Source organism: Scyliorhinus canicula, chromosome 6 (assembly GCF_902713615.1).
Source record: "Scyliorhinus canicula chromosome 6, sScyCan1.1, whole genome shotgun sequence".
Lineage (NCBI taxonomy): Eukaryota > Metazoa > Chordata > Chondrichthyes > Carcharhiniformes > Scyliorhinidae > Scyliorhinus > Scyliorhinus canicula.
In genome coordinates this window covers 123,414,650-123,441,957 of record NC_052151.1, presented here as the reverse complement: position 1 = coordinate 123,441,957, position 27,308 = coordinate 123,414,650, and the positions used below count along the sequence as shown (strand labels likewise).

Below are 27,308 nucleotides of genomic sequence, written 5' to 3'. Positions count from 1 at the left end.
AAAGCATTCTTTCTGGTTGTATCACAACTTGGTATGGGGCCTGCTCTGCCCAAGACTGCAGGAAACTACAAAAGGTTGTGAATGTGGCCCAGTCCATCACGCAAACCAGCCTCCCATCCATTGACTGTCAACAATTCCCGCTGCCCCAGAAAGGCAGCCAGCATAATTAAGGACTCCATGCACCCCGGACATAATCTGTTCCACCTTCTTCCATCAGGAAATGATACAAAAGTTTGAGGTCACGTACGAACCGACTCAAGAACAGCTTCTTCCATGCTGACTTTTGAATGGACCGACCTCGTATTAAGTTGATCTTTTCTCTACACCTTGCTATGACTGTAACATTATATTCTACAGTCTCTCCTTCCTTCCCTGTGTACAGTATGCGTTGTCTGCATAGCATGCAAGAAACAATACTTTTCACTGTATACTAATACATATGACAATAATAAATCAAATCCCCCATTCCATACTTATACAAAGGTTGCCAGATAGCCATTGTGAATAGAAACCAATGATCTGTATTGCTTCACTGACCAATATCATTACAGGAATGCTTTTTTTAAAAAAAGGTTAATGAGCAATCTTTTAACCATGTGCTGGAAATTATGATTTGTGCTATCAGCATTTCCCATGGAAAATATGGATGGAAAATATGGGCACACTACATTATTGGCAGATGAGGATACAAGCTGCTTGTGAATATTCAGTGAGTGGACTCTGCCCAATTAAGCTTCAATTTTCTGATTTTCTTGTTTACCAATTGTCTATTTTCCTTCTTGCCCCCAATTCGACTTAACTTGACGTAATTCAATATTACCATTAGACTGTCTGCAGTGCTGGAATAATGTGCTAGACAAAGCTTTTGTCTTTGTTCAACTATTAGATAAGATGACCATAGGCTGCTTTCCCCTTTGAGGGGGAAAGCTGACTGGTGGTGATTTAACCTGAGGATCACCTGAGGTTGAGAAGGCATGAATTGAACTATTAGATTTTAAGTGGAAGACATTAACAAATGGGAACATTTTGTGTCTCGTATTTTGTTACTTCAAGAACTCTATTTCAAACTGTGCACGTCAATCAAGGAACATAGAACATAGAACAGTACAGCACAGAACAGGCCCTTCGGCCCTCGATGTTGTGCCGAGCATTGTCCGGAACCAAGATCAAGCAATCCCACTCCCTGTCATTCTGGTGTGCTCCATGTGCCTATCCAATAACCGCTTGAAAGTTCCTAAAGTGTCTGACTCCACTATCACAGCAGGCAGTCCATTCCATGCCCTAATCACTCTCTGAGTAAAGAACCTACCTCGGACATCCCTCCTATATTTCCCACCCTGAACCTTATAGTTATGCCCCCTTGTAACAGCTACATCCACCCGAGGAAATAGTCTTTGAACGTCCACTCTATCTATTCCCCTCATCATTATAAACCTCTATTAAGTCGCCTCTCATCCTCCTCCCCTCCAAAGAGAAAAGCCCTAGCTCCCTCAACCTTTCCTCATATAAAACAGTTGCTCCTAATATTAATATAATAAAATAGCTGGGATTTGGAGAAAAAAAGCAAACAAAAAGTTAAAAAAGGCTCAATTTGGATATAAAATTTCAATTCCGAACAAATGGCATCCGGTCATTAGCTTGGCTTCAGACAAATAATTCCTCAGATAAAATTTTAAAGAATTTTCTGACAAAGTAGTGTAAGCTTACACTTTGCATCAGATGCTTCCTACGGGCCATATTTAGCAGACTTTTAAAAAAATGATAAATATTCACAATCTGGGAATACACAAAATCCTGACAAACAAAATACTAGGTCCTTTCAAATTTAGCAAATGCTTTACCTCCAAGGCACGGTGGGAACCCTAAGCCAAAAACAGCACCAATATCTCCCTCAACTGGGTCACTTAATATTCCTTCTTGAAGGCACAAGACTGCCTCGTTCACAAATCTTGACACCAGTCGCAACTGAATATCTTCATCTGATGAACTAGAAGGAGAGAAAACGAGTCAGTAAATTCTCAACTGTAACTGTAAAGTTAGAGGGGAAAAAAGTATTTCAAATAGTTGGCCCAAAATTTACATGTTGAAAATTATGGTTAATATTTTTCACAATACAGCAGACTCTATTTCTATGTTTCCACAATTCTCTAACCTCCATAAAGTGTGCACATTCATGCACACACAGTTCCTGAAGGTATAGAAACACTGGGCCAAATCTTCCAATCTCCAGATCATTGGAGACCAGGGAAGGGCACAGCTGAGAGGGTACATTCGCACTTTAATAAATACTTTGATTGGCTGCAAGTGTTTTAGGAAATCTTTGGTTATGAAAGTCACTATTTGTAGTAATCCACGGGAGGCAGGAGTTCCGTCACCACACCAATATCTATTTACAATAACGATATTACAGGAGCAGCTACAAACAGTGCTGCTAGCAGTCCAGTCAACTTAAGACTGGCTCACAAAGCCTACACAGGTGATTATATGGGCCCCCTCAATGAGCTATCATTGAGGGAGCTCATACTCCAATTGGCCAACCAATAAAGCCAATTGGAGTTCATTACACTATTTAAATGCATGCCACTTCTTTCTTTAAACATTGGTCTCCTAATGTGTTGCAGAACAGGCCACTTACTGATCCATTTGTAAATAACGCCAACACTTCAAAAGTAATTAATTGGCTGTCAAAGATTTTTGGGACATTCGTAGGACATGTACAGTGCTTTACAAATACAAGCTTCAAAATAAAAGTTAACAGTTATTTATTACCGGCTGTTAATTGGTCCGAGTTCTCATGAACAGTGGAATTGAGTGAGAATAGATGAAATTTGAACTGAAATGAAATGAAAATCCCCTATTGTCACAAGTAGGCTTCAATGAAGTTACTGTGAAAATCCCCTAGTCGCCTCATTCCGGCACCTGTTCGGGGAGGCTGGTACGGGAATTAAACTGTGTTGCTGGCCTTCCTTGATCTGCTTTCAAAGCCGGCAATTTAGCCCTGTGCTAAATTTGTCCACCAACGAGCATGATGCCTTTGAAGGATTTGCAAAATATTTTACATTTTACTTACACCTCAAGGTTAACGGGCAGTTTAAAGCGGTCTAGAATTTCCTTAGTTCCTGGATTCAAAGTTTTGCCTTTCACACCTGCCTGGTAAAGGTAGCAACCTTTTCCTGCCTTACGACCTGAAATTGAAAGAATTAAAATTGAATTTGATTACTTTATTCTGGTAAATATGCATAAGAGACCTACAAACTCTCAATTGCTACAGTAACGTTTAATTGTTTCAAAGACAAATCTCCTAAATCTTTTACCAGTGAATAATTTCCCTGAACCAACTTTGTCAACCCCTTCATAATCACCTCACATTCTACTCTACAAAAGGAGAGCAGGTGCCCTGAGGAGCATGGGTCAGGGTGTAGTGCCCGGTCCTTCCAGCAGAACTGGGTTTAGCAGCAACAAGTAGTCGGCAGGAATGTGATGAGTGGGAATGCCGCTGAGAAATCAGTGAAGGGTTGAGTGAAAACTGGGGATAAGTGTCAAAGATTGTTTCCACTCTTTTTTTAAACAAACAATTTTATTGAGGTATTTTTCGGAATTGTAAACAGTCACAGATAACATGCCAGCAGTATTCGCCGCCGGGCTACTAGGGAAGCAAAGGCCAAAACATCGGCCTCTTTCTCCCCCTGCACTCCCGGGTCTTCCAAAACCCCAAACATTGCCACCCCTGGACTCATCACCACCCTTGTTTTAAACACCTGGGACATGATCCCCGCAAACCCCTCCCAGTACCCCCTAAGCTTAGGACATGCCCAAAACATGTGAACATGGTTCGCTGGTCCTCCCGTGCATCTAGCGCACTTGTCCTCTACCCCAAAGAATTTGCTCATCCGAGCTACCGTCATGTGGGCCCGGTGAACGACCTTAAACTGAATCAGGCCGAGACTGGCACATGTTGCAGTTGAGTTTACCCTACTCAGATTCGATCCCGGTTCTGGGTCACTGTCTGTGTGGAGTTTGCACATTCTCCCCGTGTTTGCGTGGGTTTCGCCCCACAACCCAAAGATGTGCAAGCTAGGTGGATTGGCCACATTAAATTGCACCTTAATTGGAAAAAATTAATTGGGTACTCTAAATTTATTTTTTAAAAAAGAGTTTACCCTACTCAGGGCTTCTGCCCACAGCCTGTCCTCCATCTCCCTGCCAAGCTCCTCCTCCCATTTGAGTTTCAGTTCCTCCGTCTGGGATTCTTCCCCCTTCATGAGCACCTTGTAAATATCCAAGACATAGCCATGATAAGGAAGTGGATGGTGGGTACGGGGTCTATCTGGGAGTGGGTGGAGGCGGCTTCGTGCAGGGGCACCAGTTTGGCAGCCCTGGTGCTGCAGATATGAGGCCAGTGGAAACTTCCTCAAAGTTTCCAGTATACTCTCCATCCCGGCCAGTGGGTCCGACACATACAGGAGCAGGTCGTCCGCATGTGTTGCACCCCCCCCCCCCCCCCATTCATTCCCTTCCACCCCTTCTCCTCCAAAGACTATTCTGTCCTGGATCCCCGTTGGCGGGAGGCGTGGGAGGATGGGACCTGTCTGCGGCCAAAGTCCCGCATCTGTACGTACCTAAAGTCATTTCCCCTTGCCAGCCCAAATTTCTCTTCCAAGCCCCTCAAACTCGCAAAGCTCCCCTCCAGGAACATATCGCCCACACTCCTCACCCCCGCCCACCACCATGTTCGAAACCCTCCATCCATGTTCCCGGGGGCAAATTGATGGTTATCACATATTGGAGCCCAGACAGATGCACCCACCTCCCCTACATGCCTCCTCCACTGGCCTCATATCTGCAGCACTTCCCCCACTACCGGGCTGGTGGAGTACCTGGCCGGCGAGAGCGGTAGAGGAGCCGTGACCAGGGCTGCCAAACTGGTGCCCCTGCACGAAGCCGCCTCCACCCACTCCCAGATAGACCCCGTACCCACCATCCACTTCCTTATCATGGCTATGTTAGCCGCCCAGTAGTTAATCAGACTCGGCAATGCCAGCCCTCCCTCGCTGCGGCTCCTTTCAAGCATCACCTTCTTCACCCGCGGGGATTTTCCTGCCCATATAAAGCTCATGATGATTTTGCCAGTCCTCTCGAAGGACCGTGGGATAAAGATCAGAGGCACGGGAAGATGAACAGGAATCTAGGGAGGATTGTCACCTTTACAGTCTGCACCCTCCCCGCCAGTGACAGCGGGAGTGCATCCCATCTCCAGAACTCCCTCTTCATTTGTTCCACCACTCTCGTCAAATTTAACTTGTGCAACCTGCCCCAGTCCCGTGCCACCTGTATCCCCAAGTACCGGAAGCTTTCCTCAACCAGCTTAAATGGCAGCTCCTTCAGTCTATTCTCCTGGCTCCTTGCCTGCACCACAAACATCACGCTCTTGGCCATATTTAATTTGTACCCTGAAAACCGGCCAAACCTCCTCAAAGTTTCCAGTATACTCTCCATCCCGGCCAGTGGGTCCGACACATACAGGAGCAGGTCGTCCGCATGGAGAGAAACTCTATGTTGCACCCCCCCCCCCCCCATTCATTCCCTTCCACCCCTTCGCAGCTCTCGATTGTTTCCACTCTTGGAGTATTGGAAAAAAAGGGGTCAGAGACAATGGAATGTGACTGCAAGAACTGATGGGAAATGGGAGAAGGAAGATTTTTATCAGAAGGCAAAGTCCATGAAATGCTTCACCATTAGTAACTATTGAGATAGTGACGAGAATATCATGTAAATCACAGAGAAAAGTACTCAACTAGAGACCCAATCTGTATAAAGATGGAGGATTGAGCTCATTAGACTTATTCAGCATCACCTTGCAATAAATTTTCTACGACAATCAAGCAGAGCATTAGGATAAACTGGACCCAGAAGACAATAAGGATTAGTGCCTCGAATAAATTAGAGTAGTAATATTGAATCTGGCTAAAAGAAAAAAGGAGCCAGCTGACAAATTTGGGTTGAATTCAATTCTTCTGAGAAACATAACCAATCAACAGAACTGAATTGCATTTCTAGGACCTGATCATGTATTGCAACAGAGCTAGGTGATAACAGATACCATACAGCAAGCATGAGGAAATAATTAGAAAAGGGGCTACAAATATTTGGAAACAGCCTATTCACTATTACTAGTTTCAGTAAGAATTATATCCATGTTGTGTCTATAGATTTGTTACAACACAACTAATTTTACTTACCTAAAAATCCCTTTGCAACCATCTCCTTTAATAGTTCAGCACTTCCACCAGCCATTCGAGAGCCAAATGCTTTTCCTAAATCCTCTGCAACATGTGCAGCAACGTCAATACCAACTTCATCAATTAACGTGGCAGTGCCCACAGGAAACCCGTAGCCAGTTGTAACTGAATCTAGTTTTTTTGGATCAGCATGTTCCTGAAATTGCAAGTCATTAGTATCTTAGATGAAAGTTGCCATAAACAAAAGCGATTTCCCTCACAAACTTAATTATAAAAATGAGAATTCCTCAAAAGATTTGGGGGAAATGTCAGTTTAATTCCTACAATATATACTTTAGGGAGTAAGAGATTAAGCCTTTCTACTTTAGTTCAAAATATATCGGCAATGGTAAAATTAACACTGCAAATATTGCTAAAAGAGCCCTTCAGAAAAATTGTCAAAAATGAATACCCATGTAGAACCTAGATTTTGTTCCCCCACAAAATGTCATTGCTTTAATATTAAAGTAGCGTGCACTGAACATCTATAACACTTGCCATAATTACTTAAAATTAAGCTGGTATATTTGGGGCATTACCAGTAACATGGGAATCCAAAACTAGTTATTCACTTGCAAATACAAGTCCCAATTTAAAAGACATAAAAACACTGAAGTGTGGCAAGAAATTCAATGCATAGAACTTCAAATTTCAATCGTGTTATACACTACTAGTCTTAACAAAATGTGAATTTAGTAAGTACAAAATACATTTGCTTTAAGGGTAAGCCGCTTTGGATGTATATTTAAATCCAAGACTGTTTTTGCAACAGGATGTCAGTTTAGGTTTTGCACATATTTTCCATAATTCAACTCAATGAGAGCAAATGGTCCTCCTCAAATTTACATCCCTATTTTTCCGACTCACATTGCATAATTCACATGCTTCCAAATGCCAGCTGTTTTGATGCTCAATATACATCTATGCCGACATCTATGAATTTAAGATTAGGACACAGGCCAGAGAAGCCTGAACACCAGACATATTCAGATAACAGGGATTACTGAAGAATGAAAAGAAGCATGTTTGAGAACAAACTCTACAATGTTGGATGAGTTTTCTAAACCTACACAGTCAGAAGTGAAGACAACAGAATTTCTGGAAGAAATAAATTACGGATGCCAAGGTGGGACTTACTGGTGGCCAATATGGATAAAAGCTCATTGATGAATATTTTTAATGTTTGGCTTTATTGAAATTCTGATCAGATATAAAATGTCCTTGTGCCACAATTCCTACTTTGGAAAATTATAGCCATTAGAACTCTATCATAATTAATTCATACTGTTTGTGATTCAATGAATACGTTTCTTCAGCAATGTAAGTTTACAAGGACCAGAAGGGAAACACTTTACACTTAAAACAACTGAATTTTCTTAGCAATTGTTTTTTAAAAATCTCAATATGTATACATGTTTATAAAAAGCTGAACTTACATAATACAGTATTTTTCAATATAAATGCTATGAAAAGATTTATGGAGTGCAGCATTCTTAATTCAACCTAAAACAATCAAAACAAACCTGCAGGATTCTTAACGCTTCTGCCAATGTAGGTGCAAGGCATCTTGTGGTATAAAAACCTGGCCCATCCTAAAGAAAATAAAGCCACCTTTTTAACCAATGTTTTATAATCAAAAGGCTCTTGCCATACACAAAACACATACTTGAAAACAATTTTCAACAGGCATCTAACTGGAATCCATTCTTCAGAAGAATCTTTAAACTCAGGTCTACCTGTCTGACCAGACTGACATTAAGATCTAACTGTGCACAATGTTAAGAGGAGCAAAGAAATTCTCTTGTCTCAGCTAACGATTCCCTCAAACACCATTACTGGGGAACTTCTGGTGGCGGCTATGAAGGAGTAAATCGCACATTTGGTGGCTCCCGCTCGGGTCGGACTTTTGGACCTTTTCCCCCGATTTTCTACCACACTTGAATTGTAAAACTGGTGACAGAGGCACATCGATGCATGGAGAGAAGGACTAGAAGTGCTTGTAAAGGCAGAAATAAAAAGACAGAGAAGGCTTTGGCTGAAGCTGCAACAGGAGACAGCATGGCAGAGGACCGGACCTCTGGTCAACCCAGCGGTCAACGGAGCAGCTGATGCAAGTTATTCAGGAAGGCATTGCTAAGCAGAAACGGGACTGCTTAGACCTGATAAAAGAGTCAATTGAGCGACTGGAGCTTAGATTGGACGGCCAAGGTCGGGCGATCCAGAAGGTAGAGAAGGCGCTGGCTGAGCAGGTGGAACATCAAACTGCGGTGGAGTTGGGAGGTGGGGATGCTGAGAGACCAGCAGAAGAATCCCCTGAAGGTGGAGGATAGGTCCCGCCAGCAGAACGTGAGAACCGCTGGGCTCCCGGTGGGGTTCGAAGGAGCAGACGCTGGGGCATACGTCGCAGACAGATTTGAGAAGCTGCTGGGGGATGGGGCATTCTCCCGGCCCTTAGAGGTGGACAGGGCTCACAGAGCACTTGCGAGGAAGCCACAAATGGGAGACCCCCCCCCCACCCCCCCCCCCAGGGCAATGGTGGTGAGATTCCACAGGTACTTGGATAAGGAATGTGTTATACAGTGGGCCAAGCAGACACGGAACTGTAAGTGGGACAACAGCATCCTGCAGATTTACCAAGACCTGAGTGTGGAGGTGGCCAGGAGAGGAGTAGGCTTCAACCAGATTAGGTCGATCCATTTAAAGAAAAAGGTGAAGTTTGGACTATTGTATCCGGCCCGTCTCTGGGTCACGTATGAGGAACAACACTTTTATTTCAAGTCGCCTTAGGACGCGCTGGACTTCGTGAAAAGGAAAGGACTGGTGGTGGACTGAGAGCTTTTGAGTAACCTTTACGGAGCACATAAAAATACTACGTTAGGAGCAACAGATATTGCATTTCAAGAACATTTTGGTGGCCCGGAAGAGGCAATAAAGACACTATATCAATGTTAATTAGCCATTTTAACTAAGTCATCGTGATGGCCCATGTGCTTTAGGGGTAAAAAAAATATTTATTTTATGTACAAAAATAAAAACAGAAAATGCTAGAAAAACACAGCAAGTCTGGAAGCATTTGTGGTGAGAAAACAGAGTTAATATTTTGAATCAGTGCAACTCCTCTTCATAGCCTACATATCTTATGTTGGGGTGTTGGTCCCTTTAAGGTCTAGGTTCCTCTATGAGCTGATCGCCGGTAACTAATCAAGTGACCAAGCTGCCTGGGGGATGAATAAGATAGCAGGGTCAACATAAAATTATTTGTAGGGTTAAGTAGATTGTCCGGCACTCTAGTCTCAAGCAAGGTTTTTAGCTTTTAGTTATAGAACTATCTGACCGCAGAGCAAGTATCATCTCTTCTCAGCAGAATCCATTTAAATTTGGAATGGAGGGAGAGTGAGCGAGAGAATATCTTTAATGCAATTGACCATTTAAGGGCACACAATGGAGCAAAGACAATGCATTTTGAAGTCTTGTTATTTGGCTCATGGAGATAAACTATGCACAAAACTAAACAAGTGCAACATTATAAATAAAACCATGCAGAATTTGTATTTAAGAGTATAATACAGTATCTCTTCACTTAACGCCATGGTTGCATTGTGACTTTAAGTGCATGTTAAGTTCCAACAGGAATCAAATTGGACAAAAACCTCAGTGGGGTGTCAATCAGTCGCATCTTTCTCATCCGACCTTCCAACGCTGGCTGGTAAGAAGTGCAGTGGGTCCCCAAGGCATTAAGCTGCATGAGGTGGCATCAACTGTGGCAAGGAATATGCACCCCTTTTTTTACAGCTCTAGCTTCTGTAAAGCAGTTAAGTTTAAAGGTTTAGCCACCTTAAGAAACTAAGGCAAGACATTGGAGGGGGCGGGGGGATGAGGTCTGCTGGTCAGTTCTTTGTGGTTGGTGAGGGCTGAGGGCAGTCAAGGGTGGAGGGGTCAGCACTACAGCTACCCAGGAATTAGGAGTGTATGTCATTATTCTGACTTTTCCTGGGTTACTACTTCTGTAAGACAGTTGGAACCGTCCGATTCAAATTCACCGTTCCGATTCAGAGCGCAGGGCAATTTCCAAATGGGGCAACTGTGTTGTGTAATCACTGCATGGGGACTTGGGGTGGGGTGGATTGGGAGATCCCCTACGCGTCTTTGGGATGCCCCCCACTCCTCCCTGGTACAATGCCTCAGGAGATTGCTTGCAAGTTATGGGCCAATGTCAAAGCCTGACTTGGGTTCCTTTGGACATTACCCTCCCAGAAAAAAAATCAATGTACATGTTCAAATAATATAACCATACATTTGCAGCACTGCATTTCGAGCTAAAATAACTTCCAAAATAAAATACCTCACTGAATAGAAAATAAATAGAATATGCAGTCCAATATAAATTGTTTGAAAATATTGCACACACTTCCAGCAGAGTATTTTTAGATTGACCAGGCTTCATCTGGTGGCAGAAACTGGTCAGTGCAGGGAGCAGCGGAGGTCCCAGGACTAGCTTAGAGGGCAGCATGGACAAATTGGATTGTAGGGCCTGTTTCCATACAGTAAACCTCTGTGACTATCTGCCACTAGATGGAGCCCAAGATATCAGTGAGAGTTCAAAATGGATGTCAAGAGCCAGAAGACGAGCAGCTGAAAACAGACTTCAGGAACCAAGGTGAAAACACATGATAGAATAGAAGCATCCTGTTCCTGCTGCCTCGGGAAAGCGGGCAGCATAATCAAAGATCCCTCATACCTGGGTCATTCTCTGTGCCAACTTCTTCCATCGGGCAGGAGAACAAAAGTCTGAGAACAAGCACTGACAGGTTCAAAACAGCTTCTTGCCCGCTGTTACCGGACTCCTGAATGGCCCTCTTATGGACTGAAGTGATTGCTTCACACATCTTCTCTATGGAGTAGTATTACACTCCATATGCTTCACCATCCCGAAGTCTATGTCTATGTATTTAAATAGTGTATTTATGTATGTCCTCTGTATTTTAAGGTATGGAATGATCTGTCTGGACTGTACGCAGAACAATATTTTTCTTTGTACCTCGGTACACGTGACAATAAATCAAATCAATCGATCAATCAATAGGATCACTACAGTGGACAGCACAGCGATGCAGTGATTAGCACTGCAGATCACGGTGCCAAGGTCCAAGGTTCGATCCGGGCTCTGGGTCACTGTCTGTGTGGAGTTTGCACATTCTCCCCGTGTTTGCGTGGGTTTCACCCCCACAACATAAAGATGTGCAAGTTAGACAGATTAAACAAGCTAAATTGCCCCTTAATTGGAAAAAATTAATTGGGTACGCTAAATTTAAAAAAAAGAATTTTAAATCCAGTTAACAAAATAAATTTGTAATAACTAAGCCAGCAATCAGTAATGGGGACCATTAATTTACAAGACCGTTGAAAAAGGAACTGTTTCTTCCCTTTAAGGAAAGAAACCTATCGCCGTTACCCAATCTAGCCTATATGTGACTGCAAGTCCTCAGAAATATGGCTGACTCTTCGCTGTCTTCTGTAATGACCGAGTACACATTTAGTTTTTTTAAAACTTTCTATTAAAAACACGGAGTTGTTTGCTGATGATTACTCAATTTTCAATACCATCCTATAACTCTAACGAAGCAGTCTGTACTCGCATACAGAAAGATCTAGACCAGGGTTTTTCAATCTGCGGGTTGTAACCCGCTGGTGGTGTCGGGAGGGTCTCAGAGCGATCGATCGCAGCATTCCTGATCACGGGAAAATGCGCCCAACAACTGCGACTGGCTTTTAAATTGAAAATGCTGGCCATGACCAGCTTTTAAATGGAACAATACAGTCTTCTAGCCGGAAGCAGTGGCAGAGAGCAGGTCACGTGTCCTGTACATCTGCGCTTTTGCCACAAAATTATGGTGGAGAGATTCCTCCATTTTCTAGCTGCAAGCACACAAGGCAACAGGACTGTGAAGAACTGAAGATGGGTTGTTTTGCTATAAGGAAGAGAGAGCCAGAGAAACAAACAGTCCAGGATCTCACAACTGAAGCTGCTTGACAGAGCTGATCAGGAGAGTCTACGGCAAGACAACGCAGTGCTTGTGTTAGCTCTGTACAAAGTTCCAGGGCCTCATGTGAACAGCTGACAAAGAAAAACTGAAATCGGAAACAAAGCAGAATAAAGATGATTTCTTGAGGTATGGCTTTGTTAATTTTTTTAATTTGTTAATCTTTTCAATTCTAAATGAACTAAACCTCAAATTGCAAGGAAAGGATGGTGATTGCTTTCAGCACTGTGAAGAAATAGATGCTTTCCAAAAGTCATTGCCAAGTGTGACTAGAAAGCCAAAACTACTACATGTTACCCACACTGCTACGACACATCAAAGGAACTGTGTTAGTAAGGGAACTGTCAATAGACTGGCAAGCCTTATTCAGTCGCATCTGGCTGCACTGATCAACAATTTTTGTCACTACTTTCCAGAGGAGAAGTTTCAGATTTTGAAAGAGAAGAGGTGGGTGGAAAATCCTTTTGAGTTTGAGACCCCAGAGTCAATTATTAACTTACAGCTGACTCCAAATGAAGAGGCTAAACTTCTGTGAAACTGAGACAGCACATTAAAAACACGACACAAGTCCATGAGGCTGTCAGCATTCTGGAGTAGCGTCTCCAAGGAGTACCAGTGCTGAGTAAAATAAGTATTTGTTGCTATTGCCTGTCACAACGACCTACATATGCGAAGTTTGATTTTCCGTCCTCACAAAGATGAAAACAGCGCAAAAGAACGGGCTGAACACTGCACCTTGATTGGGTATTGCCTCTCCTCTTGAATTTGATTGGAGTGCGATCGTGAGTATCAAGAAGGCTCACCTGCCGAATTAACAGTAAGCAAAAATGGTGGGCCGCGAAGGCTGGCTGGCAGGTAAAAGTGGGTCCCGGGAAAAATATTTGAAAAACACTGATCTGGACAGCATTCGGGCTTGGCTATTAAGTGGCAAGTGTCTGAATGACCATCAAGGAGAATTAAAAATTAGCTCCCTTTGACATTTAACATCACCACCATTGTCAACCCCACCGCGCACACTCCTCCCTCCCACTCACTATCAGCAGCACCCTGGTGGGGAGAGGGATGATCATCAGACAGAAACTTAACTGGAACAGCTACATAAATATATGCTTCCAAGAGGTGTTCAGAAACTGGTTATTGTGCAGCATGTGATTCACCTAATTCCTTTCCATCACCCAAAAGGTACAAGTCAAGAGTTTGATGAAATGCACTAATCCGGATGACTGTCAAAGATTCTTAAAGTCAGCACTATCCGGGACAAAGCAGCAACACGACTGACACCTCACCCATTGCATTAATCAATGCACATCAGATGCAATATGCACCATCCACAGGGTGCACTGCAGCAACTCAAGAGGTTTCTGCAATCGCACTTCCCAACCGTTGTCAAGACTGCCTAGATCTTCTGCTTACTTTTGGCGAATGCAGGGGGACATAAGCAAGGCTCATGAGAACACTACCCTTCCAAACCCATATACCATCCTGACTTGGAAATATATCACAAGTCCTTCTACATCACTGGGTCAAAATCCTTGAACCTCTTACCTAATTGCACTGTGGGAATACTTTCATCGCAGCAGTTCTCTACCACATATTCAAGAGCAATTACAGATGGGTGACACCGATGAATAAATAAAGTTAAAAATCCACAATATGCGACACTGCTTAGATGCAAATCATGTAAAAATGTTCTCTTCCTTCACACTCATTCTGGCTTGGTTAGTAAGATTAGCAGAAAGTTTCTAAAAGAGTAACAAGTACAATGATTCATTTAATTTAAATATGAAACATTAGATCTAAAGTAGTTAGATTTGCAACTTTGTGAGTTCCCAAACCAAGAATCCAAACAAAAACTCAATCTGTCAACTGACCAGTGATGTTTAAACGACTGCTAAAGTTGCTGCTAAAGTTATTGATATTTCTCTCATTTTAAGTAGAGCAAAATAATCAAACTTAAATATATTAGATAAAATCATCTGATCCTACATCCTGAGTCCTATTTCATGGCTGGGTCCAAAGTGTTATCAGCCTGGAGCAAACAGCATTCTTAATAGCATTCATACTTAGGTATTCATACTCAAAAAAAGGTTTGATTCAATCAACATTTTCACCTCCAAACATGGATGGTCAATGAAGCCTGGGAACAAGTCACAAACTAATATTTTTGACAGGTAATCGTAGAATTTACAGTGCAGAAGGAGGCCATTCGGCCCATCGAGTCTGCACCGGCTCCTGAAAAGAGCACCCTACTTAAGCCCACGCCTCCACCCCATCCCATCCCCGCAACCCCACCGAACCCCCTCGGAGACGAAGGGCAATTCATTACAGCCAATCCACCCAACCTGCACATCCCCGGACTGTGGGAGGAAATTGGAGCACCCGAAGGAAAACCAAGAAGACACGGGAAGAACGTGCAGACTCTGCACAGACAGTGACCTAAGCCGGGAATCGAACCCGGGACCCTGGAGCCGCATAACCACTGTGCTACCGTGCTGCCCATTTTAACCTCATTAATTATCGAGGAGGCCCCAATAGGCTTTCAATTACTGCAGGTTAGGTGTGATGCAGAACAGGGAATCCATGATGCTGAGAAAAACCAAACCATCAGAACTATGCTTCAGCAAAGCCTCCCTACGGATTCTCTTCCAGGCCATCCAGGAAAGGTGGGAAGTACTTTTTCTGAGGGATGGGAGCAGGATGTCCTCCCACCTGACTACCCTGCCCTGGAGGAGTTTGGCGGGGAAGGGCAGCACGACGGCACAGTGGCTAGCACTGCTGTCTCACAGCTCCAGGGACCCGAGCTCAACTCTGGCCTCGGGTGACCGTCCGTGTGATCTGCACCCTCACCTCATGTCTGGGTGCTCCAGTTTCCACCCACAATCCAAAGATGCGAAGGATAGGTGGACTGGCCATGCCAAACCGCCCCCTAGGTTCCAAAAGGCTAGCTGGGGCCACTGGACCACGGGGACAGGGCGGAGGCGTGGGCCCAAGTAGGGTGCTCTTTCCAAGGACCAGTGGAGACCGGATGGCGATGAGCTCTCAGGGGAAAAAAAAGACAAGTAGAACATAAATAATGGAGTGAAGTACTACTGAACTGAATTGGAAGGCAAAGAAAAAAATGTGTCCTCCATCCGAGCGCATAAACCATAACTGTGCCAAAGGTGACTACACACCCGCCACGTTTACTGACGGATCAAAGGTCTGATATTCATGTTGACATACTGCTGCAGGCAGTACATTAGGAGTTCAAATGTGAGTTTGTCTGATGTAAACTGATTCACACAGGACCTTGAAACACAAAGGGAACATTGCCAAGTGGGCAAAAGGTTAAACGCAACTATTATCCTCATATTATTTCAAGTTCACAAATTGCTACCTTTACGTTTACATTATTAATATAACGGCCCATAATTTGCTGTTTTAAATTGGCACGGGTAACAGTGCTCATTTAATGACACAGATGTGTCATTAAAACAAATTCAAAAGCTACTCTCCATGATGAGCTGCTCCACCATGAGCTTCATGAAAACGAGATTGTATTGTCTGATTAAACTTTGAAATGGAAAAAAAGTTGTCAAATTGCTGTATTTGCACCACATTTATGATCTGGATTTGCTATAGAAAGTTAGAAGCTGATCTGAACTGATGTGATTTTGGGAGCTATTTAAAGGTTTGCACATATTTAATTAAGCCTCAAATAGTTGTAAATTTTTTTAGCAAATTATTAATTACTGCCAACCAGCCTGTCGGGCACTGGAAGTTAACAGTTATTCTTTTAAATGTAAGTTTTAAAAAATAATTCCTTTGTCTCTTTTTATTTCTCTTAATTCACCGAATGTCCTTCAGACAGAGATAGATAGGTTCTTGATTAATAAGGGGTTCAGGGGCAGCACGTTGGTGCAGTGGTTAGCACTGCTGCCTCATGGCGCCGGGGTCCCAGGTGCGATCCCAGCTCTGGGTCACTGTCCGTGTGGAGTTTGCACATTCTCCCCATGTTTGCGTGGTTTCACCCCCACAACCCAAAAATGTGCAGGATAGGTTGATTGGTCACGCTAAATTGCCCCTTAATTGGAAAAAATGAATTGGGTACTCTAAATTTCAAAAAGTAAAAAAGGGGATCAGGGGTTATGGGGAGAAGGAAGGAGAATGGGGATGAGAAAAATATCAGCCATGATTGAATGGCGGAGCAGACTGGATGGGCTGAATCGCCTAATTCTGCTTCTTTATTTTTCCTCTTTATTTCTAAGCCTGACTTGGCATTCAATTCACCCAGTATGTTACAAGCAATTACAACCCTAATTCATGGGACACATGCATTGGATAAACAACAAACCAATCATAGAAAAAAGTGAAACTTCGCCACAGGCGGAAAGAAGATGAGGCTGTATAATTTTTCACCTAACGTTATAAATCCAGTTTCTCCCCTGCCATCCCCACCTAACAGCTACTGTCTCACTTAGTTTTGTTCTCACTAAAGATTTAAAATGCTACCCACCCATTAAACTGAAGAGTGATGATAGGAGTACTGGAACAAAATGCAATAGTATGGTGGCTAAGCAGGAAATAAAATATAGGCAAAATTATGTCCATGGGCGAAAAGGGAACTTACAAAACATGCTCTCCATCCATAATAACGGAACAGGGAGGAAACAAGACTGTGAGAAGTGATCTTATTTTCAAAATCAATATTGTAACTTTAAAAAGAGCCTTTTGTGGATGATTTGTGATTTAAAGAAAAACTCCAACTTGACAGATTTATTCACATTTGGATAAATTCTATACACGTTTGAGAATAAGCTATAGTTTAGGACCAGAGACGTTAAATGTTACAAATACAATATAAAAAGGTGATGAGTAAATTACCTTTACTACAATGATCACTTTTCCCTGTTTAAGTCCAACTGCTACAGCAGCCGCAGTTGTCTCTTTGGAGGTTTTATCTGTGGTGATGATTTCCAGCAACTGCATCTTGTCCACAGGGGAGAAATAGTGCATTCCAATTACCTAGACAGATGATAAAGGCAAAATATTAACAAGCTCTGAACAGTAATCACGAAGGACACACTAACCTCAAAATATGATAAACATTTCATCAATTAATATTTTCCAGATATCAACAAATATTGGAGAAGCTAATCAGTTGTTCGGTAAATGCAGTTCCAAGATTCAAAAAATCTGATTACAGATCAGTTAGCTTAATATCTATAATATAGGAGTGTTTGAAAACATTCTGCTGCATCAGAAAAATGAACATTTTGAACAGCACTGGTATCATTGAGAGTAGGTAGCATGATTTTAATCAATAAACAATGCCTCAAAAGTCCTATTCTTTGATGAGATAAACTAATGCCATGCCTGACCCAATTTAGTATGGGTAGTTCCTTTTAAAAATATTTTTATTCTCCTCCTTTTTCACATTTTCTCCCAAATTTACACCCACCAACAATGAACAGTAATCAGTAACAAATATGTCAATCCCCATATCAATAACAACAATCCCATCCTCCCACCAAACCCCAAACATTAGTCCGCATGTTCACGCAAACAAATGACAAAAAGGAATTAGGGATCACCCATCATCGCCATTAACACACACAGCCCCCCTCTCCCCAACCCTCCCACCCACACGCCCCAACTAATGTTCGATGTTATCCAGTTCTTAAAAGTGCATAATGAATAATGCCCATGAATTGTAGAACCCCTCCATCCTTCCCCTCAGTTCAAACGTAACCTTCTCAAGAGTCAAGAATTCCAACAGGTCCCCCCGCCACGCCAGGGCACAGGGTGGAGAGGCTGCTCTCCAACCCATCAGGATTCGCCTTCGGGCGATCAACGAGGCGAAGGCTACAACATCTGCCTCTGCACCCGGTTCCAATCCTCACTGGTCCGACACCCCGAATATGGCCTCCCGGGGGCCCGGGTCCAGTTTCACGTGCACCACTTTGGAAATTACCCTAAAAACCTCCTTCCAGTAATCCTCTAGCTCTGGACAGGACCAAAACATATGAACGTGATTAGCGGGGAGCCCCCCGCAACATTGACACACATCTTCTACTCCTTCAAAGAATCGGCTCATTCTCGCCCTTGTGAGGTGTGCTCTGTATACAACCTTCAACTGTATCAGCCCCAACCCTGCGCACGAGGTGGAGCCATTCACACACCAGAACCCCTCCTCCATATCCTCTCCCAACTCTTCCTCCCACTTTGCTTTGATCCCTTCCAGTGGTGCCTTCACCTCTTCCAAAATAGCTCCCTAAACCGCTGACTCTACCCCCTTCTCCAGTCCCCGTCGTCAGCACCTTATCCAGCAATGTGGAGGCCGGCTCAACCGGGAAGCTCTGTATTTCCTTTCTGGCAAAATCTCGAACCTGCATGTATCTAAACATTTCTCCCTACTCCAGCCCATACTTCGCTTCCAGCTCCTTCAAACCAACCCCTAAGAAACAAATCTTTTAGTGTCTTAATCCCCTTCTCCTCCCATTTCCAAAAATTTCTATCCCACCTCCCTGGCTCAAATCTGTGATTCCCCCAAATTGGCATTTCCCTTGACCCTGCCCCAACCCGAAGTGTTGGCGAAACTGCCTCCAAATTCTCAATGAAGCTATTATTACCGGACTCCTTGAGTATTTCCTGGGGCCATCGGGAGCGGCGCTGTTGCTAGTGCTTTCAATCCCCACCCCCTGCACAAACTCTCCTCCATTCTGACCCACTGGGAATCAACCCCTCTGACCCAGCTCCGCACCTTCCCCACATTCGCCCCCCCCGAGTAATACATCAGGTTCGGAAGACCCAAATCCCTTGCCTGCCTTCTCCTCTGTAGCAGCACCTTTCTAACTCTGGCCACCTTCCCTCCCCATATGAACAAAGGAATCCTTCCCTCAATCACTCTGAAAAAAGCCTTTGGCAGGAAAATCAGCAGGCTTTGAAAAGTAAACAGAAATCGCGGCAACACGTTCATTTTAACTGTCTGTACCCGACCCGCCAGTGACAGAGGGAGACCATCCCACCTTGCCAGATCAGCTTTCACTCTCCCCACCAAACTAAAAATTTTGTGATCTGCAGAGCACCCCCCCCCCCCACTCCCGGGCAAACTGCACCCCCAGGTACCGAAAGTGAGTCGCTGCCCTATGGAATGGCAGCCCCCCCCACCCCTGCCTCCATCCCCGCCCGAGCCACCACAAAATACTCATTTTTGTCTAGATTTAATTTGTACCCAGAGAAAGACCCAAACACTCGAAGTAGCTCCAATATTCCCCCTATCGGCACACTTGGTTCCGACACGTATAACAGCAAGTCATCGGCATATAAGGACACCCTACGCTCTATTCCCCCCTCCCCCGGCACTATTCCTTTCCAAATCCCCGAACTTCTTAATGCGATGGCCAACGGCTCAATCGCGAGTGCAAACAGCAGGGGGGGGACAAAGGACATCCCAGCCTCGTTCCACGGTGGAGAGAAAAGTATCTCGAGCTGATGTTGTTTGTGCGGACACTCACCCTCGGCTCCTTATATAGTAGCTTTACCCAGTTCACAAATCTTGGTCCAATCCCAAACCGCTCCAGAACTGCTTTCAAGTACCCCCATTCTAACCGAGCAAACGTCTTCTCAGCGCCCAATTTCACAACCCCCTCTGTTTCCTTCTGCTCCGCCGGTGCCATAACGACGTTCAATACCCTTCTAGTGTTTGAAAAGAGCTGCCTCCCTCTCACGAACCCCGTCTGACCTTCACCTATCACCTTCTAAGGCACTCCTCCAGCCTACCCGCCAGTACCTTCGCCAATACTTTTGTGTTCTCATTCAGAAGTGATGTGGGTCTATACGACCCACACTCCGTCGGATCCATGTTTTTTTTTTAGCAATAGGGTAATCGATGCCTGCCCCAAAGTTTGTGGCAACACCCCCTTCCCTATCGCCTCTTCAAACATCCCCACCATCAAGGGTGCCAGTTATCCTTGAATTTTTTATAATATTCCACCAGAAACCCATTCTGCCCTGCCACCTTCCCAGACTGCATCCTCCCAACAGCATCCTTTATTTCCTGCTCCACTATCACTCCTTCTAATGTAGTTCTGTCCCCCTCCCCTAACCTTGGGTATTCCAACCCATCTAGAAATTCCTGCATCTCGTGGTCTCCCCCAGGTGGCTCGGACCTGTACAAACTCATAAAATTTCTCAAAAACCCTGCCCTATTCCTCACCTGAACAATTTCTCTTACCGCTGCCTCCCTCCGGAGTTGACCTGCTAACATCTCCATGTTCATAAACTGCACCCCTTGTTCGTCTCAGTTGGCGCACCACCTTCCTGGTAGATAGTCGGTCGAAGCTCACCTGTAGTTCCTTCCTCTTTTCCAGCTTCGCTGGGTCCCCATCTTCTGCATAACTCCTATCTACCTCCAAAATCTAATCTATTACCCTCTGCCACTCCAACCTCTCCACCTTGTCCACCCTGGCCTTAAACAAAATCACCTCAACCCTCACCACCGCCTTTAGAACCTCCCAGACAGCTGCCTTCGACACCTCACCCGTACAGTTGAAACCTACAATTATGTTTTCAATTTTGTCACAGAACCCTTGGTCCCCCAGAAGTCCCACATCTAATTTCCATCCCGGCCTCTGCGCTACCCCCTTCTCCAGTACCATATCCACCCAATGCGGAGCGTGATCTGACATTGCAATTGCCGAGTATTACGACCCCTTAACCCCAGCCAGCAAAGTCCTCCCCACCACGAAAAAGTCGAATCGCGAATATACCTTACGGACTGCTGAGAAAAACGAGTACTCCCCTTTCCTTGGGTGCAGAAACCAAGGATCCACCCCTCCCATTTCCACCATTAGCCCAGCCAGCGCCTTCGCCCCCCCTGATGGGACCAGCGAGCACGGCCGTGACCTGTCCAACCGTGGCTCCTGCACCAAGTTCCAGTCCCCCCCAGCCACTATCAGTTTGTGTGTCCAAGTCGGGGATGGCTCCAAACACCTTCTTTGCGAATCCCACATCATCCCAATTGGGACAATATACACTTAACAGCACCACTAACCTCCCCTCCAGTGCTCCTGTCACAATCACATATCTACCCCTCTGATCTGCCACCACCTTCTCCATCTGGAAGCGTACTCTTTTGCTGACCATTACCGCTACACCTCGAGCCCTTACGTCAAATCCTGAGTGAAACACCTGACCAACCCAGCCCTTTTTAAGTCTCACCTGGTCCTTCACTCTCAAGTGAGTCTCCTGAAGCATTGCCACATCGGCTTTCAAACTTTTAAGATGCGCAAGAACCCTTGACCGGACCTCCTAACCCCCTCACGTTCCACGTGACTATCCTAACTGGGGGTCTCGCACAACCACCGCCCCCCCCCCCCCCCCCCCCCCCACTTCGTATCCACCATCACCATACCACTGGGCATCATGAGCCCGACCCGCCCCTATCCATTATTAACATCGAACCGCTTCCCCCCCTCCCAAACCCCCCCCCCCACATTTCCTTTCGAAAAAACATTCCCCAGCATCAATCCCACCCACCCCCTCGCCTCGGAGGCTTATCGAAACCTGCTAACCAGGCTCCAATGTCCGCAGCCCTCCTCTCACCTCACCTCCATTCACTAGACGACTTTACCGCCCCGTCCCACCCAATCCCAGAGAAAGAAAAACAAAAACAACAATCCAACCCGTACAGTTCACTAAATAAGATATAACCGTCGCAACACAGAATGCCAATCAACCCAACCAATAACTTGAACTCTGTAAAGAGAAGTAAATTACAATACACGTCAGTAAAAAAGAAAGTTATAACATTTATACATTTTCCACCTCCCCAATCACAGTCCACAGTCTCTCTTCCAGCTCCGCTCCTCACGTCTGTCCCAAGCCTTCTGCCCTCACGAATGCCTCAGCCGCCTCCACTGTCTCGAAATACAAGTCTTTGGCACCATACGACACCCTCAGCTTTGCTGGGTATACCATACCACATCGCACCCCCTTCTTGTACAGTGCCGCCTTCACTCGCCCGAACGCTGCTCGTCTTTTTGCCAACTCCACCGTCAAGTCCTGGTAGATCCGAACTCCAGCACTATCCCACTGCACCTCGTGCTTCTGCTTCGCCCAGCTTAATACCTTCTCCTTCATGCAGTACTTATGGAAGCAAATAATTACTGCTCTTGGCGGCTCATTCACTTTGGGCTTCGGCCTTAATGACCGATGAGCTTGGTCCAGCTCGTAACCGGGAGGGGTTCTCACCCTCCCACATCAACTCCACCAACTTCTTAGCGAAGTACTCTGTTGGCCGTGGGCCCTCTGTCCCTTCGTGTACGCCCACAATTCTCAGATTGTGCCGCCTCGAGTGGTTCTCCAAGTCCTCTAGCTTTGCTCGGAGTCCTCTGTTGACCTCCACCCCCCCTCCACAGCTCATCCCCCATAGAGGTGAACTGGTCGCTGTGTTGCGACACAGCCTCCTCCACTTCCTTCATCTTCTCGCCGTGTTCTCTCACCTCGGCTGATGTCTTTGCCACAGCTACCCTCACCGGGGCGATTGCCTCCTCCACCAATGACTTCAATGTGACCTCATTCTCCTTCCTCAAAGCCTCCATGTGCCTCGCAGCTGCTTTTCCAGCTCCACCGCCATCATCTCGGTCATCTTCTCCACCGTAAGTAGTGCGACCCCATCATGTGGTTCGACATCCGCCATCTTGTCAGCACTTTTGCTGGACCTCTCATTCAACGGCGAGCCCGCGTTTCCTCCCTTCCTCAACGCTGCTTTTCACATCCTTTAACGACTTATTATTTTTCCTTTTTTTTTTCACCCTTCTTTCCTTCTTCAATCTTTATTTTTTATAGAAAAGCAAAAAATTCTTCCTTCAAATAAAGAAGAAAAAAAACTTTCACCAAGTTTCTTTAAAACTTCTTTCTTTTCTTTTTTGTATTCCTCCAGAATTTCCCTGGGACCGGACTTCAGTCTTCTTACAACATTCTTGGTGGGAGCCACCCGATGTGGGACACCTCACCTACATCACGCCTGGCTTTGGGTCTCTAGTTTGGGTAGCTTACTTGGATTTTGAAAAGGTGTTTGACAAAGTTTCAATCAAATTCTCAAACCTGAGAAAATAACAATGATTCCATGGGCATTGAAATTCCCAAGTTGCCGAACATGAATAACTTTGTCGTTACGTATTAATAAAACCATGCTGCCTCCTCATTGTGATACCAGTACTGTTCAAAATGTTCATTTTACTATCCAGCAAAATGCCTTCTTCATTGAAGGCCAATTAAGCAACTATTTCTATAAGTTGAGGCAACAAGAAGAGGCTATGAATACTGGACTAAGTGCTAAAGATTTCAATGAAAGGGGGAAATTTGTTCATAGTCGAAGCTGTGGAATGTATTTCTGGTGTAATTATTGAAGACAGAATCTGTCAACGTTCGAAATGAGATTGGATAGTTGGACAAAGGGCAAAGGATTGAAGGGATGTGGGAAGTCGATGGGCAAATAAACTATTTGTTTGCATGGACACCAAATGCCAACTTGGACTGGTTAGGCAGAATTTGCTATGTTGTAACTTTTATCTTCTTCTCGGGTTCATAGAATCCGTACAGTGCAGGAAGCTATTCGGCCCGTAGAGTCTGCCCCGACCCTCTGAAAGAGAACTCTAACCAGGTCCCCTTCCTCTCCCTTGCAATCCCATAGCCCCACCTAATGTGCACATCCCTGGGCACTAAAGGGAAATTCTAGCATGGCCAATCCATCTAACCTGCAGATCTTTGGACTGTGGGAGGAAACTGGAGGAAACCCACACAGACACGGACAGATTGAGCAAACTCCACACAGTCACCCAAAGCCGGATTTGAACCTGGTTCCCTGGCACTGAGGCAGCAGTTCTCTGTCTGAAGGTGATTGTTCCTTGATCCACATCTAAGTGCTGTGATTTTTACGAGGGGTAGAGCGAGGAGGGGGAGAGTGAGGAGGGAGGAATCTCCCCCCCTCCGATGCCGCCCTCAGCTGGAATGGGGATTGAACCCTGTGACATTGCCGTTAATTTGATCCACCACTAGCTGTCTAGCCAATTAAACTAAACAGTCACAAACTTTTGGCTGTGGCCTGCATAATAAACAGGAGATCATGAGTTCATATCTCAGCGGTGCCTTCATACCAGGTGGCACGGTAGCACCATTGCTTCAGAGTGCCAGGGTCCCAGGTTCGATTCCGGCTTGGGTCACTGTCTGTGCAGAGTCTGCACGTTCTCCCCCTGTCTGTTTGCTCCGGTTTCCTCCCACAAGTCCCAATAAACGTGCTTTTTAGGTGAATTGGACATTCAGAATTTTCCCTCGGTGTACCTGAACAGGCGCCGGAGTGTGGATTTTCATAGTAACTTCATTGCAGTGCTAATGTAAGCCTACTTGTGAATATAATATTTTAATAAAGGTTGTTATAACTTTTATATGGGCAATGGTAAGTGTAACATGAAAAGCTCCATTTACCCAGGCTGAAAATGGATACGATTTGAGCGTGATCATTGATGAATACTCTGATAGCTTCTGAAGTTCAGTGAAAAGCAATTATGTCAGGTACTTAAGTGAATCTGAGGGCACTGAACCACAAGATTACTCTGAACAGATCTACAATGAGATCAGTTCTGGAGTAGGGCATGTACAAGTCACTGCCTCAAAATTGATATAACTGCATTATAATTCAGCATATTTTCACTTTCAGATACATTTAATACATTCGTTCTGCAATTCAAACTTTCATAATATACAGTACTTGGTTAAAAAAATTGACAAATACAGTTGCTCAAAAACTACTCCACTGGATTTCAAATGTTTCATAGGCTCATATTTTGCATACAATAATGCAATAATCTGAAGTCATATGGACTCAAAATGTTAACTCTGTTTCTCTCTCCATACCATAGATGAAGCCAGACCAGAGTTTTTCCAGCATTGTTTTTATTTTAGAATTCCAGCGTCCTCAGTGTTTTGCTTTTAATTTATTACATTGCTAGTTTAAAGATTTCTAAATTCCAATTTATGTGAATGAGGAACCTATAATTTCCAAATTCACGGTTATATTCTGCATTTTGCTGTCTTGAACTTTTAATGCGTATTGTTGATGGTTGGTAGATTATGTTGTTAAAGATATACAGGGCATTGTTTGATTAAGGATGGAGCACATGTGAAGAAAGTTGTGCTGGAGTGCATCAGCCGCCCTGGAAACAACATTTTAATTTAAATAGACAAGTTTCTTCAATGTTTTGTCATTTGTTACAATGTCCCATTAAGAGGCTGTCCCTTGTGAATTTGGTTACTGTTGGGCTTAAAGTAGTATATATAGAGAATGAGCTAGAACTCTGGGGATCTAGCTTGGAGGCAGAGATCTGTAACGCTGCATCCTGTCAATAAATCCACTAACAAGGAAAAGACCAGTGTCTTGCATCATACTTCAATGTGGTTTAGATCCATTAAATTTCTATGTTTGTTCACTAATATTTGGAGAAAGTACACAAATATTCACAACTTACCTTTTCTGGTCTCTTACTGACAGACGCAATTTCAGAAATTGGAAGAGCTGAAGTGTTACTAGCGAATATACAATGAGGAGCTACAACCTGTCAGAGAAAAGAAAATGACAGTTCTGCACTTTAAAAAACAGCCATGAATAATCTATGAAACTTGTATACAAAAAGCAAAGTATGATACATTAATCTGAGTACGATTAAGTGTTTCTAGGCAAGCATGTTGAGAGTATTAAGAAACTTTACAGATGAGGAAGATGCAATGTAGAAGGCAGTGCAAAATAGGTTTTCTGTGTGAAAGTTGACTTGTCAACATGAACAGCAAAAAAGTTATATTAACTGCTGGAATGGGGATTGAACCCCTTGTGAGAGTCACACACCCATGTAACAAAAAAGGAGGGATTTTAACTACCAGGTGGAACTCAGAGGAGAGGTGCCAAACTTAATTGGCATGGGAAACCCAGTCAATTTTAAAAGGTATAGAGAAGCAGCTGGCTGGCTACTGTCCCACAAAGATCCAATGGTACAGATGCTGCCAGCAGACACTCCGGTTAATCAGAAAATGGGATTAGGGAGGGCTTCGCAAACGTGATTGCGAAGGAAGCACGGAGCCCAGGTCAAGAGGAGACTATACTTGCCTTCTGTGGCCTGGAGAAGCATTTCTATTCCTCCTGCCATGGCAAATAAATTTTCTACTTATTCGTAAGCCTCTGCTTCTGCTATGGCAGGTTTTATTGGTTGGAGCATACACAATGGATGTTAAAATTGCCTTGGTATTTTCTGCACAATGGATCCCCAATTTTCATATTTATTATGCTACATAGTAGCATTAACCCGGGTCAGAGGGACAACTCAGCTGCCCAGTTTTAAAGCAGCTGCAGAGGCAGTGTCTAAGCAGCAAAAAAGTACCATGTAGCTTTAACTCCCATTCACCCAGGTTTTCGTTAAGCAGGGAGGATTAAAAGTCAGCCGCATTGGTCAAAAGTTCAAACGTCAGACTCCAAATCTAGAAAAGTCTTATTTAACTACAATACACAATTGTTGATCAATACACAAGATTTGATTTAATAGGCTTTGATTTAAAAAATAACTTACAGCTTCGACTTCCTTCAGCACACTGTGTTTGATTTTTATATCTTCAAAAACTGCTTCAATTACCATATCTGCCTTTTCAAATCCTTTGTAGTCTAATTGACCAATCAGGTTTGACTGGAGTCTATCACGTTCAAATGGTGTTAAATTCCTTCTTTTTACCTTATCATTTAGTCTGTCAGGATTCCAAAGAGACATGAACCCATCAATACATACTACATTAAGCACTCCTGCACCAATAAATGAATGAACATTCTTGTATTATTCAAAACCTTAAAATATTAGCAGAAAATAGGTGCAGGAGTAGGCCATTTGGCCCTTCGAGCCTGCAGCACCATTCAATGCGATCATGGCTGATCATGAAAATTCAGTATCCCACTCCCGCTTTCTCTCCA

At 44.2% G+C, this 27,308-nt stretch overlaps 1 protein-coding gene across 1 annotated transcript in view; it reads right to left on the bottom strand.

Annotated features, from left to right (window-relative positions):
* The window catches only part of LOC119967472 (trifunctional enzyme subunit alpha, mitochondrial-like), an 83,995-nt gene that overhangs the window by 2,482 nt on the left and 54,205 nt on the right, over nucleotides 1-27,308 (bottom strand). The window contains exons 13-19 of the mRNA XM_038800046.1: nucleotides 26,917-27,088; nucleotides 25,828-25,914; nucleotides 17,183-17,323; nucleotides 7,802-7,870; nucleotides 6,240-6,435; nucleotides 3,071-3,185; nucleotides 1,842-1,987 (exon numbers count right to left, since the gene is read on the bottom strand). Of these exons, the coding sequence (XP_038655974.1) occupies nucleotides 1,842-1,987; nucleotides 3,071-3,185; nucleotides 6,240-6,435; nucleotides 7,802-7,870; nucleotides 17,183-17,323; nucleotides 25,828-25,914; nucleotides 26,917-27,088 (926 nt within the window). The remainder of the gene's footprint in view (nucleotides 1-1,841; nucleotides 1,988-3,070; nucleotides 3,186-6,239; nucleotides 6,436-7,801; nucleotides 7,871-17,182; nucleotides 17,324-25,827; nucleotides 25,915-26,916; nucleotides 27,089-27,308) is intronic.